At 41.9% G+C, this 18,699-nt stretch overlaps 1 protein-coding gene across 1 annotated transcript in view; it reads right to left on the bottom strand.

The window, feature by feature from the left end:
- The window catches only part of PMM1 (phosphomannomutase 1), a 97,087-nt gene extending 79,533 nt beyond the window's left edge, over positions 1-17,554 (bottom strand). The window contains exon 1 of the mRNA XM_053721318.1: positions 17,420-17,554. Within this exon, the coding sequence (XP_053577293.1) occupies positions 17,420-17,533 (114 nt within the window). The 5' untranslated portion in view covers positions 17,534-17,554. The remainder of the gene's footprint in view (positions 1-17,419) is intronic.
- Positions 17,555-18,699: the final 1,145 nt, after the last annotated feature.

Below are 18,699 nucleotides of genomic sequence, written 5' to 3'. Positions count from 1 at the left end.
GTGAGTGAGAGTGTGAGTATGCAGCTAGGGATAAGGCATATGTACGTATGTCAGATCTAGATGTCTGCTGATGTGAGTGAGAGTGTGAGTATGCAGCTAGGGATAAGGCATATGTACGTATGTCAGATCTAGATGTCTGCTGATGTGAGTGAGAGTGTGAGTATGCAGCTAGGGATAAGGCATATGTACGTATGTCAGATCTAGATGTCTGCTGATGTGAGTGAGAGTGTGAGTATGCAGCTAGGGATAAGGCATATGTACGTATGTCAGATCTAGATGTCTGCTGATGTGAGTGAGAGTGTGAGTATGCAGCTAGGGATAAGGCATATGTACGTATGTCAGATCTAGATGTCTGCTGCTGATGTGAGTGAGAGTGTGAGTATGCAGCTAGGGATAAGGCATATGTACGTATGTCAGATCTAGATGTCTGCTGCTGATGTGAGTGAGAGTGTGAGTATGCAGCTAGGGATAAGGCATATGTACGTATGTCAGATCTAGATGTCTGCTGATGTGAGTGAGAGTGTGAGTATGCAGCTAGGGATAAGGCATATGTACGTATGTCAGATCTAGATGTCTGCTGCTGATGTGAGTGAGAGTGTGAGTATGCAGCTAGGGATAAGGCATATGTACGTATGTCAGATCTAGATGTCTGGCTGATGTGAGTGAGAGTGTGAGTATGCAGCTAGGGATAAGGCATATGTACGTATGTCAGATCTAGATGTCTGCTGATGTGAGTGAGAGTGTGAGTATGCAGCTAGGGATAAGGCATATGTATGTATGTCAGATCTAGATGTCTGCTGATGTGAGTGAGAGTGCGAGTATGCAGCTAGGGATAAGGCATATGTACGTATGTCAGATCTAGATGTCTGCTGCTGATGTGAGTGTGAGTATGCAGCTAGGGATAAGGCATATGTACGTATGTCAGATCTAGATGTCTGCTGATGTGAGTGAGAGTGTGAGTATGCAGCTAGGGATAAGGCATATGTACGTATGTCAGATCTAGATGTCTGCTGATGTGAGTGAGAGTGTGAGTATGCAGCTAGGGATAAGGCATATGTACGTATGTCAGATCTAGATGTCTGCTGATGTGAGTGAGAGTGTGAGTATGCAGCTAGGGATAAGGCATATGTACGTATGTCAGATCTAGATGTCTGCCTGATGTGAGTGAGAGTGTGAGTATGCAGCTAGGGATAAGGCATATGTACGTATGTCAGGTCTAGATGTCTCTGATGTGAGTGAGAGTGTGAGTATGCAGCTAGGGATAAGGCATATGTACGTATGTCAGATCTAGATGTCTGCTGCTGATGTGAGTGAGAGTGTGAGTATGCAGCTAGGGATAAGGCATATGTACGTATGTCAGATCTAGATGTCTGCTGCTGATGTGAGTGAGAGTGTGAGTATGCAGCTAGGGATTTGGCATATGTACGTATGTCAGATCTAGATGTCTGCTGATGTGAGTGAGAGTGTGAGTATGCAGCTAGGGATAAGGCATATGTACGTATGTCAGATCTAGATGTCTGCTGATGTGAGTGAGAGTGTGAGTATGCAGCTAGGGATAAGGCATATGTACGTATGTCAGATCTAGATGTCTCCTGATGTGAGTGAGAGTGTGAGTATGCGCAGAGGGATAAGGCATATGTACGTATGTCAGATCTAGATGTCTGCTGATGTGAGTGAGAGTGTGAGTATGCAGCTAGGGATAAGGCATATGTACGTATGTCAGATCTAGGATGTCTGCTGCTGATGTGAGTGAGAGTGTGAGTATTCAGCTAGGGATAAGGCATATGTACGTATGTCAGATCTAGATGTCTGCTGCTGATGTGAGTGAGAGTGTGAGTATGCAGCTAGGGATAAGGCATATGTACGTATGTCAGATCTAGATGTCTGCTGCATGTGAGTGAGAGTGTGAGTATGCAGCTAGGGATAAGGCATATGTACGTATGTCAGATCTAGATGTCTGCTGATGTGAGTGAGAGTTTGGAGTATGCAGCTAGGGATAAGGCATATGTACGTATGTCAGATCTAGATGTCTGCTGCTGATGTGAGTGAGAGTGTGAGTATGCAGCTAGGGATAAGGCATATGTACGTATGTCAGATCTAGATGTCTGCTGATGTGAGTGAGAGTGTGAGTATGCAGCTAGGGATAAGGCATATGTACGTATGTCAGATCTAGATGTCTGCTGCTGATGTGAGTGAGAGTGTGAGTATGCAGCTAGGGATAAGGCATATGTACGTATGTCAGATCTAGATGTCTGCTGCTGATGTGAGTGAGAGTGTGAGTATGCAGCTAGGGATAAGGCATATGTACGTATGTCAGATCTAGATGTCTGCTGCTGATGTGAGTGAGAGTGTGAGTATGCAGCTAGGGATAAGGCATATGTACGTATGTCAGATCTAGATGTCTGCTGCTGATGTGAGTGAGAGTGTGAGTATGCAGCTAGGGATAAGGCATATGTACGTATGTCAGATCTAGATGTCTGCTGCTGATGTGAGTGAGAGTGTGAGTATGCAGCTAGGGATAAGGCATATGTACGTATGTCAGATCTAGATGTCTGCTGCTGATGTGAGTGAGAGTGTGAGTATGCAGCTAGGGATAAGGCATATGTACGTATGTCAGATCTAGATGTCTGCTGATGTGAGTGAGAGTGTGAGTATGCAGCTAGGGATAAGGCATATGTACGTATGTCAGATCTAGATGTCTCCTGATGTGAGTGAGAGTGTGAGTATGCAGCTAGGGATAAGGCATATGTACGTATGTCAGATCTAGATGTCTGCTGCTGATGTGAGTGAGAGTGTGAGTATGCAGCTAGGGATAAGGCATATGTACGTATGTCAGATCTAGATGTCTCCGCTGATGTGAGTGAGAGTGTGAGTATGCAGCTAGGGATAAGGCCATATGTACGTATGTCAGATCTAGATGTCTCTGCGGTCGAGTGAGAGTGTGAGGTATGCAGCTAGAGGATAAGGCATATGTAAGTATGTCAGAATCTAGATGTCTGCTGATGGTGAGTGAGAGTGTGAGTATGCAGCTAGGGATAAGGCACTATGTACGGTATGTCAGATCTAGATGTCTGCTGCTGATGTGAGTGAGAGTGTGAGTATGCAGCTAGGGATAAGGCATATGTACGTATGTCAAATCTAGATGTCTCCTGATGTGAGTGAGAGTGTGAGTATGCAGCTAGGGATAAGGCATATGTACGTATGTCAGATCTAGATGTCTGCTGCTGGTGAGTGAGAGTGTGAGTATGCTGCTAGGGATAAGGGCAAATGTACGCATGTCAGATCTAGATGTCTGCTTGATGTGAGTGAGAGTGTGAGTATGCAGCTAGGGATAAGGCATAGGTACGTATGTCAGATCTAGATGTCTGCTGCTGATGTGAGTGAGAGTGTGAGTATGCAGGCTAGGGATAAGGCATATGTACGTATGTCAGTCTAGATGTCTGCTGATGTGAGTGAGAGTGTGAGTATGCAGCTAGGGATAAGGCATATGTAGTAATGTCAGATCTAGATGTCTGCTGCTGATGTGAGTGAGAGTGTGAGTATGCAGCTAGGGATAAGGCATATGTACGTATGTCAGATCTAGATGTCTGCTGCTGATGTGAGTGAGAGTGTGAGTATGCAGCTAGGGATAAGGCATATGTACGTATGTCAGATCTAGATGTCTGCTGATGTGAGTGAGAGTGTGAGTATGCAGCTAGGGATAAGGCATATGTACGTATGTCAGATCTAGATGTCTCCTGATGTGAGTGAGAGTGTGAGTATGCAGCTAGGGATAAGGCATATGTACGTATGTCAGATCTAGATGTCTGCTGCTGATGTGAGTGAGAGTGTGAGTATGCAGCTAGGGATAAGGCATATGTACGTATGTCAGATCTAGATGTCTGCTGATGTGAGTGAGAGTGTGAGTATGCAGCTAGGGATAAGGCATATGTATGTATATCAGATCTAGATGTCTGCTGCTGATGTGAGTGAGAGTGTGAGTATGCAGCTAGGGATAAGGCATATGTACGTATGTCAGATCTAGATGTCTGCTGATGTGAGTGAGAGTGTGAGTATGCAGCTAGGGATAAGGCATATGTACGTATGTCAGATCTAGATGTCTGCTGATGTGAGTGAGAGTGTGAGTATGCAGCTAGGGATAAGGCATATGTACGTATGTCAGATCTAGATGTCCTGCTGATGTGAGTGAGAGTGTGAGTATGCAGCTAGGGATAAGGCATATGTACGTATGTCAGATCTAGATGTCTGCTGATGTGAGTGAGAGTGTGAGTATGCAGCTAGGGATAAGGCATATGTACGTATGTCAGATCTAGATGTCTGCAGCTGATGTGAGTGAGAGTGTGAGTATGCAGCTAGGGATAAGGCATATGTACGTATGTCAGATCTAGATGTCTGCTGATGTGAGTGAGAGTGTGAGTATGCAGCTAGGGATAAGGCATATGTACGTATGTCAGATCTAGATGTCTGCTGATGTGAGTGAGAGTGTGAGTATGCAGCTAGGGATAAGGCATATGTATGTATGTCAGGTCTAGATGTCTGCTGCTGATGTGAGTGAGAGTGTGAGTATGGAGCTAGGGATAAGGCATATGTACGTATGTCAGATCTAGATGTCTCCTGATGTGAGTGAGAGTGTGAGTATGCAGCTAGGGATAAGGCATATGTACGTATGTCAGGTCTAGATGTCTCCTGATGTGAGTGAGAGTGTGAGTATGCAGCTAGGGATAAGGCATATGTATGTATGTCAGATCTAGATGTCTGCTGCTGATGTGAGTGAGAGTGTGAGTATGCAGCTAATGATAAGGCATATGTACGTATGTCAGATCTAGATGTCTGCTGCTGATGTGAGTGAGAGTGTGAGTATGCAGCTAGGGATAAGGCATATGTACGTATGTCAGATCCAGATGTCTGCTGCTGATGTGAGTGAGAATGTGAGTATGCAGCTAGGGATAAGGCATATGTACGTATGTCAGATCTAGATGTCTGCTGCTGATGTGAGTGAGAGTGTGAGTATGCAGCTAGGGATAAGGCATATGTACGTATGTCAGATCTAGATGTCTGCTGCTGATGTGAGTGAGAGTGCGAGTATGCAGCTAGGGATAAGGCATATGTACGTATGTCAGATCTAGATGTCTGCTGCTGATGTGAGTGAGAGTGTGAGTATGCAGCTAGAGATAAGGCATATGTACGTATGTCAGATCTAGATGTCTGCTGATGTGAGTGAGAGTGTGAGTATGCAGCTAGGGATAAGGCATATGTACGTATGTCAGATCTAGATGTCTGCTGATGTGAGTGAGAGTGTGAGTATGCAGCTAGGGATAAGGCATATGTACGTATGTCAGATCTAGATGTCTCCTGATGTGAGTGAGAGTGCGAGTATGCAGCTAGGGATAAGGCATATGTACGTATGTCAGATCTAGATGTCTGCTGCTGATGTGAGTGAGAGCGTGAGTATACAGCTAGGGATAAGGCATATGTACGTATGTCAGATCTAGATGTCTGCTGCTGATGTGAGTGAGAGTGTGAGTATACAGCTAGGGATAAGACATATGTACGTATGTCAGATCTAGATGTCTGCTGCTGATGTGAGTGAGAGTGTGAGTATGCAGCTAGGGATAAGGCATATGTACGTATGTCAGATCTAGATGTCTGCTGATGTGAGTGAGAGTGTGAGTATGCAGCTAGGGATAAGCCATATGTACGTATGTCAGATCTAGATGTCTCCTGATGTGAGTGAGAGTGCGAGTATGCAGCTAGGGATAAGGCATATGTACGTATGTCAGATCTAGATGTCTGCTGCTGATGTGAGTGAGAGCGTGAGTATACAGCTAGGGATAAGGCATATGTACGTATGTCAGATCTAGATGTCTGCTGCTGATGTGAGTGAGAGTGTGAGTATACAGCTAGGGATAAGGCATATGTACGTATGTCAGATCTAGATGTCTGCTGCTGATGTGAGTGAGAGTGTGAGTATGCAGCTAGGGATAAGGCATATGTACGTATGTCAGATCTAGAGGTCTCCTGATGTGAGTGAGAGTGTGAGTATGCAGCTAGGGATAAGGCATATGTACGTATGTCAGATCTAGATGTCTGCTGCTGATGTGAGTGTGAGTATGCAGCTAGGGATACGGCATATGTACGTATGTCAGATCTAGATATCTCCTGATGTGAGTGAGAGTGTGAGTATGCAGCTAGGGATAAGGCATATGTACTATGTCAGATCTAGATGTCTTCTGATGTGAGTGAGAGTGTGAGTATGCAGCTAGGGATAAGGCATATGTATGTATGTCAGATCTAGATGTCTGCTGCTGATGTGAGTGAGAGTGTGAGTATACAGCTAGGGATAAGGCATATGTACGTATGTCAGATCTAGATGTCTGCTGCTGATGTGAGTGAGAGTGTGAGTATGCAGCTAGGGATAAGGCATATGTACGTATGTCAGATCTATATGTCTGCTGATGTCAGTGAGAGTGTGAGTATGCAGCTAGGGATAAGGCATATATACGTATGTCAGATCTAGATGTCTGCAGCTGATGTGAGTGAGAGTGTGAGTATGCAGCTAGGGATAAGGCATATGTACGTATGTCAGATCTAGATGTCTCCTGATGTGAGTGAGAGTGTGAGTATGCAGCTAGGGATAAGGCATATGTACGTATGTCAGATCTAGATGTCTGCTGCTGATGTGAGTGAGACTGAGTATGCAGCTAGGGATAAGGCATATGTACGTATGTCAGATCTAGATGTCTGCTGCTGATGTGAGTGAGAGTGTGAGTATGCAGCTAGGGATAAGGCATATGTATGTATGTCAGATCTAGATGTCTGCTGCTGATGTGAGTGAGAGTGTGAGTATACAGCTAGGGATAAGGCATATGTACGTATGTCAGGTCTAGATGTCTGCTGATGTGAGTGAGAGTGTGAGTATACAGCTAGGGATAAGGCATATGTACGTATGTCAGATCTAGATGTCTGCTGCTGATGTGAGTGAGAGTGTGAGTATGCAGCTAGGGATAAGGCATATGTATGTATGTCAGATCTAGATGTCTGCTGATGTGAGTGAGAGTGTGAGCATGCAGCTAGGGATAAGGCATATGTATGTATGTCAGATCTAGATGTCTGCTGATGTGAGTGAGAGTGTGAGCATGCAGCTAGGGATAAGGCATATGTACGTATGTCAGATCTAGATGTCTGCTGATGTGAGTGAGAGTGTGAGTATGCAGCCAGGGATAAGGCATATGTACGTATGTCAGATCTAGATGTCTGCTGATGTGAGTGAGAGTGTGAGTATGCAGCTAGGGATAAGGCATATGTACGTATGTCAGATCTAGATGTCTGCTGATGTGAGTGAGAGTGTGAGTATGCAGCTAGGGATAAGGCATATGTACGTATGTCAGATCTAGATGTCTGCTGCTGATGTGATTGAGAGTGCGAGTATGCAGCTAGGGATAAGGCATATGTACGTATGTCAGATCTAGATGTCTGCTGCTGATGTGAGTGAGAGTGTGAGTATGCAGCTAGAGATAAGGCATATGTACGTATGTCAGATCTAGATGTCTGCAGCTGATGTGAGTGAGAGTGTGAGTATGCAGCTAGGGATAAGGCATATGTACGTATGTCAGATCTAGATGTCTGCTGCTGATGTGAGTGAGAGTGTGAGTATGCAGCTAGAGATAAGGCATATGTATGTATGTCAGATCTAGATGTCTGCTGATGTGAGTGAGAGTGTGAGTATGCAGCTAGGGATAAGGCATATGTATGTATGCCAGATCTAGATGTCTGCTGATGTGAGTGAGAGTGTGAATAGGCAGGGGTTAAACACAAAAAATACAAACAGTGCTTTCTATTCTCATAATGGAAAGGCCAAAAATACATAACTGCAATAAGTTTATGTTCCACTGCATCAGAGCAAGTTATTGATGCCCTATGGATTGCTCTGTGGCTAAACACACAGTGACACCTTACAGTTTAAAAGGGACACGGAACCCACATTTTTTCCTTCATGATTCAGATAGAGCATGCAATTTTAAGCAACTCTCTAATTTACTCCTATTATCAATTTTTCTTCGTTCTCTTGCTATCTTCATTTGAAAAAGAAGGCATCAAAGCTAAGGAGCCAGACAATTGTTGGTTCAATACACTGGACAGCACTTGTTTATTGGTGCTGTCCAATCAGAAAGAACAACCCAGGTTGTCCACCAAAAATGGTCCAGCGTCTAAACTTACATTCTTGCTTTTCAAATAAAGATACCAAGAGAATGAAGAAAAATTGATAATAGGAGTAAATTAGAAGGTTGCTTAAAATGTCATGCTCTAGTCTATCTGAATCATAAAAGAAAAAAAATGGGTTCAGTGTCCCTTTAAGTCAGCTCAGCCGCATATGTGCGTAGCCATCAATTACTGGCCATGTTTAACTCTGGAGTAGAAGTGCAGGATCTCATGTTGTGGGGGTTAAATACGAATACAGACAAACAATAGTGTAGCGCTTTACAGCATTTTCTTATGGCAGTTATGTCCCTTTAAATGGAACAACATAAATACGTCAGCAGACAAAGAACGGAAGTCAGAACAGCATTTGAGGAAGAGTTTTTGTCCTCATTTATTTACATCCTGATACATAACAGCCAACCCATCCCCCCGCCCCCACAAACCAACCTGACGCTTTAAAGGGGCGGTGAAAACAATTTTCAACTGATGAGAAAGAAACTTATAATTGTAAATCAAGAGCAGAGTTAGTGCTTTATACAGAGAGATGACAGGTAAATAAGTGAGAAGTTAGTGCTTTATACAGAGAGATGAGAGATAAATAAGTGAGAAGTTAGTGCTTTATACAGAGAGATGAGAGGTAAATAAGTGAGAAGTTAGTGCTTTATACAGAGAGATGAGAGGTAAATAAGTGAGAAGTTAGTGCTTTATACAGAGAGATGAGAGGTAAATAAGTGAGGAGTTAGTGCTTTATACAGAGAGATGAGAGGTAAATAAGTGAGAAGTTAGTGCTTTATACAGAGAGATGAGAGGTAAATAAGTGAGGAGTTAGTGCTTTATACAGAGAGATGAGAGGTAAATAAGTGAGAAGTTAGTGCTTTATACAGAGAGATGAGAGGTAAATAAGTGAGAAGTTAGTGCTTTATACAGAGAGATGAGAGGTAAATAAGTGAGAAGTTAGTGCTTTATACAGAGAGATGAGAGGTAAATAAGTGAGGAGTTAGTGCTTTATAAAGAGAGATGACAGGTAAATAAGTGAGGAGTTAGTGCTTTATACAGAGAGATGACAGGTAAATAAGTGATAAGTTAGTGCTTTATACAGAGAGATGAGAGGTAAATAAGTGAGGAGTTAGTGCTTTATACAGAGAGATGAGAGGTAAATAAGTGAGGAGTTAGTGCTTTATAAAGAGAGATGAGAGGTAAATAAGTGAGGAGTTAGTGCTTTATACAGAGAGATGACAGGTAAATAAGTGATAAGTTAGTGCTTTATACAGAGAGATGACAGGTAAATAAGTGAGGAGTTGCTTTATACAGAGAGATGACAGGTAAATAAGTGAGGAGTTAGTGCTTTATATAGAGAGATGAGAGGTAAATAAGTGAGGAGTTAGTGCTTTATACAGAGAGATGACAGGTAAATAAGTGAGGAGTTAGTGCTTTATACAGAGAGATGACAGGTAAATAAGTGAGGAGTTAGTGCTTTATATAGAGAGATGAGAGGTAAATAAGTGAGAAGTTAGCGCTTTATACAGAGAGATGAGAGGTAAATAAGTGAGAAGTTAGTGCTTTATACAGAGAGATGAGAGGTAAATAAGTGAGGAGTTAGTGCTTTATACAGAGAGATGAGAGGTAAATAAGTGAGGAGTTAGTGCTTTATACAGAGAGATGAGAGGTAAATAAGTGATAAGTTAGTGCTTTATACAGAGAGATGACAGGTAAATAAGTGATAAGTTAGTGCTTTATACAGAGAGATGACAGGTAAATAAGTGAGGAGTTAGTGCTTTATACAGAGAGATGAGAGGTAAATAAGTGAGGAGTTAGTGCTTTATACAGAGAGATGAGAGGTAAATAAGTGAGGAGTTAGTGCTTTATACAGAGAGATGAGAGGTAAATAAGTGAGGAGTTAGTGCTTTATACAGAGAGATGAGAGGTAAATAAGTGAGGAGTTAGTGCTTTATACAGAGAGATGAGAGGTAAATAAGTGAGGAATTAGTGCTTTATACAGAGAGATGTCAGGTAAATAAGTGAGGAGTTAGTGCTTTATACAGAGAGATGAGAGGTAAATAAGTGAGGAGTTAGTGCTTTATACAGAGAGATGAGAGGTAAATAAGTGAGGAGTTAGTGCTTTATACAGAGAGATGACAGGTAAATAAGTGAGAAGTTAGTGCTTTATACAGAGAGATGAGAGGTAAATAAGTGAGGAGTTAGTGCTTTATACAGAGAGATGAGAGGTAAATAAGTGAGGAGTTAGTGCTTTATACAGAGAGATGAGAGGTAAATAAGTGAGGAGTTAGTGCTTTATACAGAGAGATGACAGGTAAATAAGTGAGGAGTTAGTGCTTTATACAGAGAGATGAAAGGTAAATAAGTGAGAAGTTAGTGCTTTATACAGAGAGATGACAGGTAAATAAGTGAGGAGTTAGTGCTTTATACAGAGAGATGAGAGGTAAATAAGTGAGAAGTTAGTGCTTTATACAGAGAGATGAGAGGTAAATAAGTGAGAAGTTAGTGCTTTATACAGAGAGATGAGAGGTAAATAAGTGAGGAGTTAGTGCTTTATACAGAGAGATGACAGGTAAATAAGTGAGGAGTTAGTGCTTTATACAGAGAGATGAGAGGTAAATAAGTGAGAAGTTAGTGCTTTATACAGAGAGATGACAGGTAAATAAGTGAGGAATTAGTGCTTTATACAGAGAGATGACAGGTAAATAAGTGAGGAGTTAGTGCTTTATACAGAGAGATGACAGGTAAATAAGTGAGGAATTAGTGCTTTATACAGAGAGATGACAGGTAAATAAGTGAGGAGTTAGTGCTTTATACAGAGAGATGAGAGGTAAATAAGTGAGGAGTTAGTGCTTTATACAGAGAGATGAGAGGTAAATAAGTGAGGAGTTAGTGCTTTATACAGAGAGATGAGAGGTAAATAAGTGAGGAGTTAGTGCTTTATACAGAGAGATGAGAGGTAAATAAGTGAGGAGTTAGTGCTTTATACAGAGAGATGAGAGGTAAATAAGTGAGGAGTTAGTGCTTTATACAGAGAGATGAGAGGTAAATAAGTGAGGAGTTAGTGCTTTATACAGAGAGATGAGAGGTAAATAAGTGAGGAGTTAGTGCTTTATACAGAGAGATGAGAGGTAAATAAGTGAGAAGTTAGTGCTTTATACAGAGAGATGACAGGTAAATAAGTGAGAAGTTAGTGCTTTATACAGAGAGATGAGAGGTAAATAAGTGAGAAGTTAGTGCTTTATACAGAGAGATGACAGGTAAATAAGTGAGAAGTTAGTGCTTTATACAGAGAGATGACAGGTAAATAAGTGAGGAGTTAGTGCTTTATACAGAGAGATGACAGGTAAATAAGTGAGGAGTTAGTGCTTTATACAGAGAGATGACAGGTAAATAAGTGAGAAGTTAGTGCTTTATACAGAGAGATGACAGGTAAATAAGTGAGGAGTTAGTGCTTTATACAGAGAGATGTCAGGTAAATAAGTGAGGAGTTAGTGCTTTATACAGAGAGATGACAGGTAAATAAGTGAGGAGTTAGTGCTTTATACAGAGAGATGACAGGTAAATAAGTGAGAAGTTAGTGCTTTATACAGAGAGATGAGAGGTAAATAAGTGAGAAGTTAGTGCTTTATACAGAGAGATGACAGGTAAATAAGTGAGAAGTTAGTGCTTTATACAGAGAGATGACAGGTAAATAAGTGAGGAGTTAGTGCTTTATACAGAGAGATGACAGGTAAATAAGTGAGGAGTTAGTGCTTTATACAGAGAGATGAGAGGTAAATAAGTAAGAAGTTAGTGCTTTATACAGAGAGATGACAGGTAAATAAGTGAGGAGTTAGTGCTTTATACAGAGAGATGACAGGTAAATAAGTGAGGAGTTAGTGCTTTATACAGAGAGATGAGAGGTAAATAAGTGAGGAGTTAGTGCTTTATACAGAGAGATGACAGGTAAATAAGTGAGGAGTTAGTGCTTTATACAGAGAGATGAGAGGTAAATAAGTGAGGAGTTAGTGCTTTATACAGAGAGATGAGAGGTAAATAAGTGAGGAGTTAGTGCTTTATACAGAGAGATGACAGGTAAATAAGTGAGTTAGTGCTTTATACAGAGAGATGACAGGTAAATAAGTGAGGAGTTAGTGCTTCATACAGAGAGATGACAGGTAAATAAGTGAGTTAGTGCTTTATACAGAGAGATGACAGGTAAATAAGTGAGGAGTTAGTGCTTTATACAGAGAGATGACAGGTAAATAAGTGAGAAGTTAGTGCTTTATACAGAGAGATGACAGGTAAATAAGTGAGGAGTTAGCGCTTTATACAGAGAGATGAGAGGTAAATAAGTGAGGAGTTAGTGCTTTATACAGAGAGATGAGAGGTAAATAAGTGAGGAGTTAGTGCTTTATACAGAGAGATGAGCGGTAAATAAGTGAGAAGTTAGTGCTTTATACAGAGAGATGAGAGGTAAATAAGTGAGAAGTTAGTGCTTTATACAGAGAGATGAGAGGTAAATAAGTGAGGAGTTAGTGCTTTATACAGAGAGATGACAGGTAAATAAGTGAGAAGTTAGCGCTTTATACAGAGAGATGACAGGTAAATAAGTGAGGAGTTAGTGCTTTATACAGAGAGATGAGAGGTAAATAAGTGATAAGTTAGTGCTTTATACAGAGAGATGAGAGGTAAATAAGTGAGGAGTTAGTGCTTTATACAGAGAGATGAGAGGTAAATAAGTGAGGAGTTAGTGCTTTATACAGAGAGATGACAGGTAAATAAGTGATAAGTTAGTGCTTTATACAGAGAGATGAAAGGTAAATAAGTGAGTTAGTGCTTTATACAGAGAGATGACAGGTAAATAAGTGAGGAGTTAGTGCTTTATACAGAGAGATGAGAGGTAAATAAGTGAGGAGTTAGTGCTTTATACAGAGAGATGACAGGTAAATAAGTGAGGAGTTAGTGCTTTATACAGAGAGATGACAGGTAAATAAGTGAGTAGGGGTTAGTGCTTTATACAGAGAGATTAGAGGTAAATAAGTGAGAAGTTAGTGCTTTATACAGAGAGATGACAGGTAAATAAGTGATAAGTTAGTGCTTTATACAGAGAGATGACAGGTAAATAAGTGAGAAGTTAGTGCTTTATACAGAGAGGTGAGAGGTAAATAAGTGAGAAGTTAGTGCTTTATACAGAGAGATGACAGGTAAATAAGTGAGGAGTTAGTGCTTTATACAGAGAGATGACAGGTAAATAAGTGAGAAGTTAGTGCTTTATACAGAGAGATGAGAGGTAAATAAGTGAGGAGTTAGTGCTTTATACAGAGAGATGACAGGTAAATAAGTGAGGAGTTAGTGCTTTATACAGAGAGATGAGAGGTAAATAAGTGAGAAGTTAGTGCTTTATACAGAGAGATGAGAGGTAAATAACTGAGGAGTTAGTGCTTTATACAGAGAGATGAGAGGTAAATAAGTGAGAAGTTAGTGCTTTATACAGAGAGATGACAGGTAAATAAGTGAGGAGTTAGTGCTTTATACAGAGAGATGACAGGTAAATAAGTGAGGAGTTAGTGCTTTATAAAGAGAGATGAGAGGTAAATAAGTGAGAAGTTAGTGCTTTATACAGAGAGATGAGAGGTAAATAAGTGAGGAGTTAGTGCTTTATACAGAGAGATGAGAGGTAAATAAGTGAGGAGTTAGTGCTTTATACAGAGAGATGAGAGGTAAATAAGTGAGAAGTTAGTGCTTTATACAGAGAGATGAGAGGTAAATAAGTGAGAAGTTAGCGCTTTATACAGAGAGATGAGAGGTAAATAAGTAAGAAGTTAGTGCTTTATACAGAGAGATGAGAGGTAAATAAGTGAGGAGTTAGTGCTTTATACAGAGAGATGAGAGGTAAATAAGTGAGGAGTTAGTGCTTTATACAGAGAGATGAGAGGTAAATAAGTGAGGAGTTAGTGCTTTATACAGAGAGATGAGAGGTAAATAAGTGAGGAGTTAGTGCTTTATACAGAGAGATGACAGGTAAATAAGTGAGGAGTTAGTGCTTTATACAGAGAGATGAGAGGTAAATAAGTGAGGAGTTAGTGCTTTATACAGAGAGATGACAGGTAAATAAGTGAGGAGTTAGTGCTTTATACAGAGAGATGAGAGGTAAATAAGTGAGGAGTTAGTGCTTTATACAGAGAGATGACAGGTAAATAAGTGAGGAGTTAGTGCTTTATACAGAGAGATGAGAGGTAAATAAGTGAGGAGTTAGTGCTTTATACAGAGAGATGACAGGAAAATAAGTGAGGAGTTAGTGCTTTATACAGAGAGATGAGAGGTAAATAAGTGAGGAGTTAGTGCTTTATACAGAGAGATGAGAGGTAAATAAGTGAGGAGTTAGTGCTTTATACAGAGAGATGAGAGGTAAATAAGTGAGGAGTTAGTGCTTTATACAGAGAGATGAGAGGTAAATAAGTGAGGAGTTAGTGCTTTATACAGAGAGATGACAGGTAAATAAGTGAGTTAGTGCTTTATACAGAGAGATGACAGGTAAATAAGTGAGGAGTTAGTGCTTTATACAGAGAGATGAGAGGTAAATAAGTGAGTTAGTGCTTTATACAGAGAGATGACAGGTAAATAAGTGAGGAGTTAGTGCTTTATACAGAGAGATGACAGGTAAATAAGTGAGGAGTTAGTGCTTTATACAGAGAGATGAGAGGTAAATAAGTGAGAAGTTAGCGCTTTATACAGAGAGATGAGAGGTAAATAAGTGAGAAGTTAGCGCTTTATACAGAGAGATGAGAGGTAAATAAGTGAGAAGTTAGCGCTTTATACAGAGAGATGACAGGTAAATAAGTGAGGAGTTAGTGCTTTATACAGAGAGATGAGAGGTAAATAAGTGAGGAGTTAGTGCTTTATACAGAGAGATGACAGGTAAATAAGTGAGGAGTTAGTGCTTTATACAGAGAGATGAGAGGTAAATAAGTGAGGAGTTAGTGCTTTATACAGAGAGATGAGAGGTAAATAAGTGAGGAGTTAGTGCTTTATACAGAGAGATGAGAGGTAAATAAGTGAGGAGTTAGTGCTTTATACAGAGAGATGAGAGGTAAATAAGTGATAAGTTAGTGCTTTATACAGAGAGATGAAAGGTAAATAAGTGAGAAGTTAGTGCTTTATACAGAGAGATGACAGGTAAATAAGTGAGGAGTTAGTGCTTTATACAGAGAGATGAGAGGTAAATAAGTGAGAAGTTAGTGCTTTATACAGAGAGATGAGAGGTAAATAAGTGAGGAGTTAGTGCTTTATACAGAGAGATGAGAGGTAAATAAGTGAGGAGTTAGTGCTTTATACAGAGAGATGACAGGTAAATAAGTGAGTTAGTGCTTTATACAGAGAGATGACAGGTAAATAAGTGAGAAGTTAGTGCTTTATACAGAGAGATGAGAGGTAAATAAGTGAGAAGTTAGTGCTTTATACAGAGAGATGACAGGTAAATAAGTAAGAAGTTAGTGCTTTATACAGAGAGATGACAGGTAAATAAGTGAGGAGTTAGTGCTTTATACAGAGAGATGAGAGGTAAATAAGTGAGGAGTTAGTGCTTTATACAGAGAGATGAGAGGTAAATAAGTGAGGAGTTAGCGCTTTATATAGAGAGATGAGAGGTAAATAAGTGAGAAGTTAGCGCTTTATACAGAGAGATGACAGGTAAATAAGTGAGAAGTTAGTGCTTTATACAGAGAGATGAGAGGTAAATAAGTGAGAAGTTAGTGCTTTATACAGAGAGATGAGAGGTAAATAAGTGAGGAGTTAGTGCTTTATACAGAGAGATGACAGGTAAATAAGTGATAAGTTAGTGCTTTATACAGAGAGATGACAGGTAAATAAGTGAGGAGTTAGTGCTTTATACAGAGAGATGACAGGTAAATAAGTGAGGAGTTAGTGCTTTATACAGAGAGATGACAGGTAAATAAGTGAGGAGGGAATTGGATACAAAAACAAAAGGAAGCAGAAAATACAGAGAGATGACAGTCTAATATCTGAGCATCACATTTACAGGACAGGTTGTGTGAGGCAGGAACAGGACAGGTTGTGTGAGGCAGGAACAGGACAGGTTGTGTGAGGCAGGAACAGGACAGGTTGTGTGAGGCAGGAACAGGACAGGTTGTGTGAGGCAGGAACAGGACAGGTTGTGTGAGGCTGGAACAGGACAGGTTGTGTGAGGCAGGAACAGGACAGGTTGTGTGAGGCAGGAACAGGACACGTTGTGTGAGGCAGGAACAGGACAGGTTGTGGGAGGCAGGAACAGGACAGGTGGTGGGAGGCAGGAACAGGACAGGTGGTGGGAGGCTGGAACAGGACAGGTGGTGGGAGGCTGGAACAGGACAGGTGGTGGGAGGCTGGAACAGGACAGGTTGTGGGAGGCTGGAACAGGACAGGTTGTGGGAGGCAGGAACAGGACAGGTTGTGGGAGGCAGGAACAGGACAGGTTGTGGGAGGCTGGAACAGGACAGGTTGTGTGAGGCTGGAACAGGACAGGTTGTGTGAGGCTGGAACAGGACAGGTTGTGTGAGGCTGGAACAGGACAGGTTGTGTGAGGCAGGAACAGGACAGGTTGTGTGAGGCAGGAACAGGACAGGTTGTGTGAGGCAGGAACAGGACAGGTTGTGTGAGGCAGGAACAGGACAGGTTGTGTGAGGCAGGAACAGGACAGGTTGTGTGAGGCAGGAACAGGACAGGTTGTGTGAGGCAGGAACAGGACAGGTTGTGTGAGGCAGGAACAGGACAGGTTGTGTGAGGCAGGAACAGGACAGGTTGTGTGAGGCTGGAACAGGACAGGTTGTGTGAGGCTGGAACAGGACAGGTTGTGTGAGGCAGGAACAGGACAGGTTGTGTGAGGCAGGAACAGGACACGTTGTGTGAGGCAGGAACAGGACAGGTGGTGGGAGGCAGGAACAGGACAGGTGGTGGGAGGCTGGAACAGGACAGGTGGTGGGAGGCTGGAACAGGACAGGTGGTGGGAGGCTGGAACAGGACAGGTTGTGGGAGGCTGGAACAGGACAGGTTGTGGGAGGCTGGAGCAGGACAGGTTGTGGGAGGCAGGAACAGGACAGGTTGTGGGAGGCAGGAACAGGACAGGTTGTGGGAGGCAGGAACAGGACAGGTTGTGTGAGCCTGGAACAGACACAGCAGCTACATAATACAGATTAGACCACTTGACCTTGAGTGACCTGCTGCCTGGCACTGGGGTACTTACCTCCCGGGCTCCGGTTAAGGTGCCATCCACATCAAACAAGCAGAGTGTGTCCCTGTGCTGCGGGGGGCCCTTGTGTTCCATAGCTCTGCATTTGCAGCACAGCAGCCTGGGCATTCAATGAGCTGAACACGGGGGAGGGTGTGAGAGGGGCTGGTGCCTGGGGGAGGTGCGGTGACTTTAGCAGCCAATCACAGGCCTTCTGCTCAGTCAGCTGCTGCTGATAAACAAGCCAGAACTCACGTAGCCCAAACACTGTTCTGCCCCTGCATGTCACAGCAACACTGGCCAACTGGGCTAAAGGTCACTCTGCACCACAGCACTGACCAAGAGACAGATGTACAGTACAGTGATACACAGAGATACACACACATAGTGATACACACACACAGTGACACACACACACACAGTGATACACACACATAGTGATAGACACACACACATAGTGATACACACACACAGTGACACACACACACATAGTGATACACACACACACATAGTGATACACACACACACACATAGTGACACACACACATAGTGATACACACACATAGTGACACACTCACACACACATTGTGATACACAAACACAGTGATACACACACACAGTGATACACACACACACAGTGATACACACACATAGTGATAGACACACACACATAGTGATACACACACACAGTGACACACACATAGTGATACACACACACACATAGTGATACACACACACGCATAGTGACACACACACATAGTGATACACACACATAGTGACACACTCACACACACATTGTGATACACAAACACAGTGACACACACACATAGTGATACACACACATAGTGACACACTCACACACACATTGTGATACACAAACACAGTGACACACACATAGTGATACACACACATAGTGACACACATACATAGTGATACACACACATAGTGACACACACACATAGTGACACACACACATAGTGACACACACACACACACATAGTGACACACACACAGTGACACACACACATAGTGACACACACAGTGACACACACACACATAGTGACACACACACACACAGTGACACACACACACACAGTGATACACACACAAACATAGTGATACACACACACAGTGATACACACATAGTGATACTCACACAGTGATACACACAGTGATATACACACAGTGATACAGTCACAAACACATAGTGACACACGAATACAGTGATACACACACAGTAACACACACATAGTGACACACACACAGTGACACACACACACACACATAGTGATACA

This window comes from Bombina bombina, chromosome 7 (genome assembly GCF_027579735.1).
Source record: "Bombina bombina isolate aBomBom1 chromosome 7, aBomBom1.pri, whole genome shotgun sequence".
NCBI classification, from domain to species: domain Eukaryota; kingdom Metazoa; phylum Chordata; class Amphibia; order Anura; family Bombinatoridae; genus Bombina; species Bombina bombina.
The sequence above is the reverse complement of the archived record's forward strand: the minus strand, read 5'-3'. Positions and strand labels throughout refer to the sequence as shown.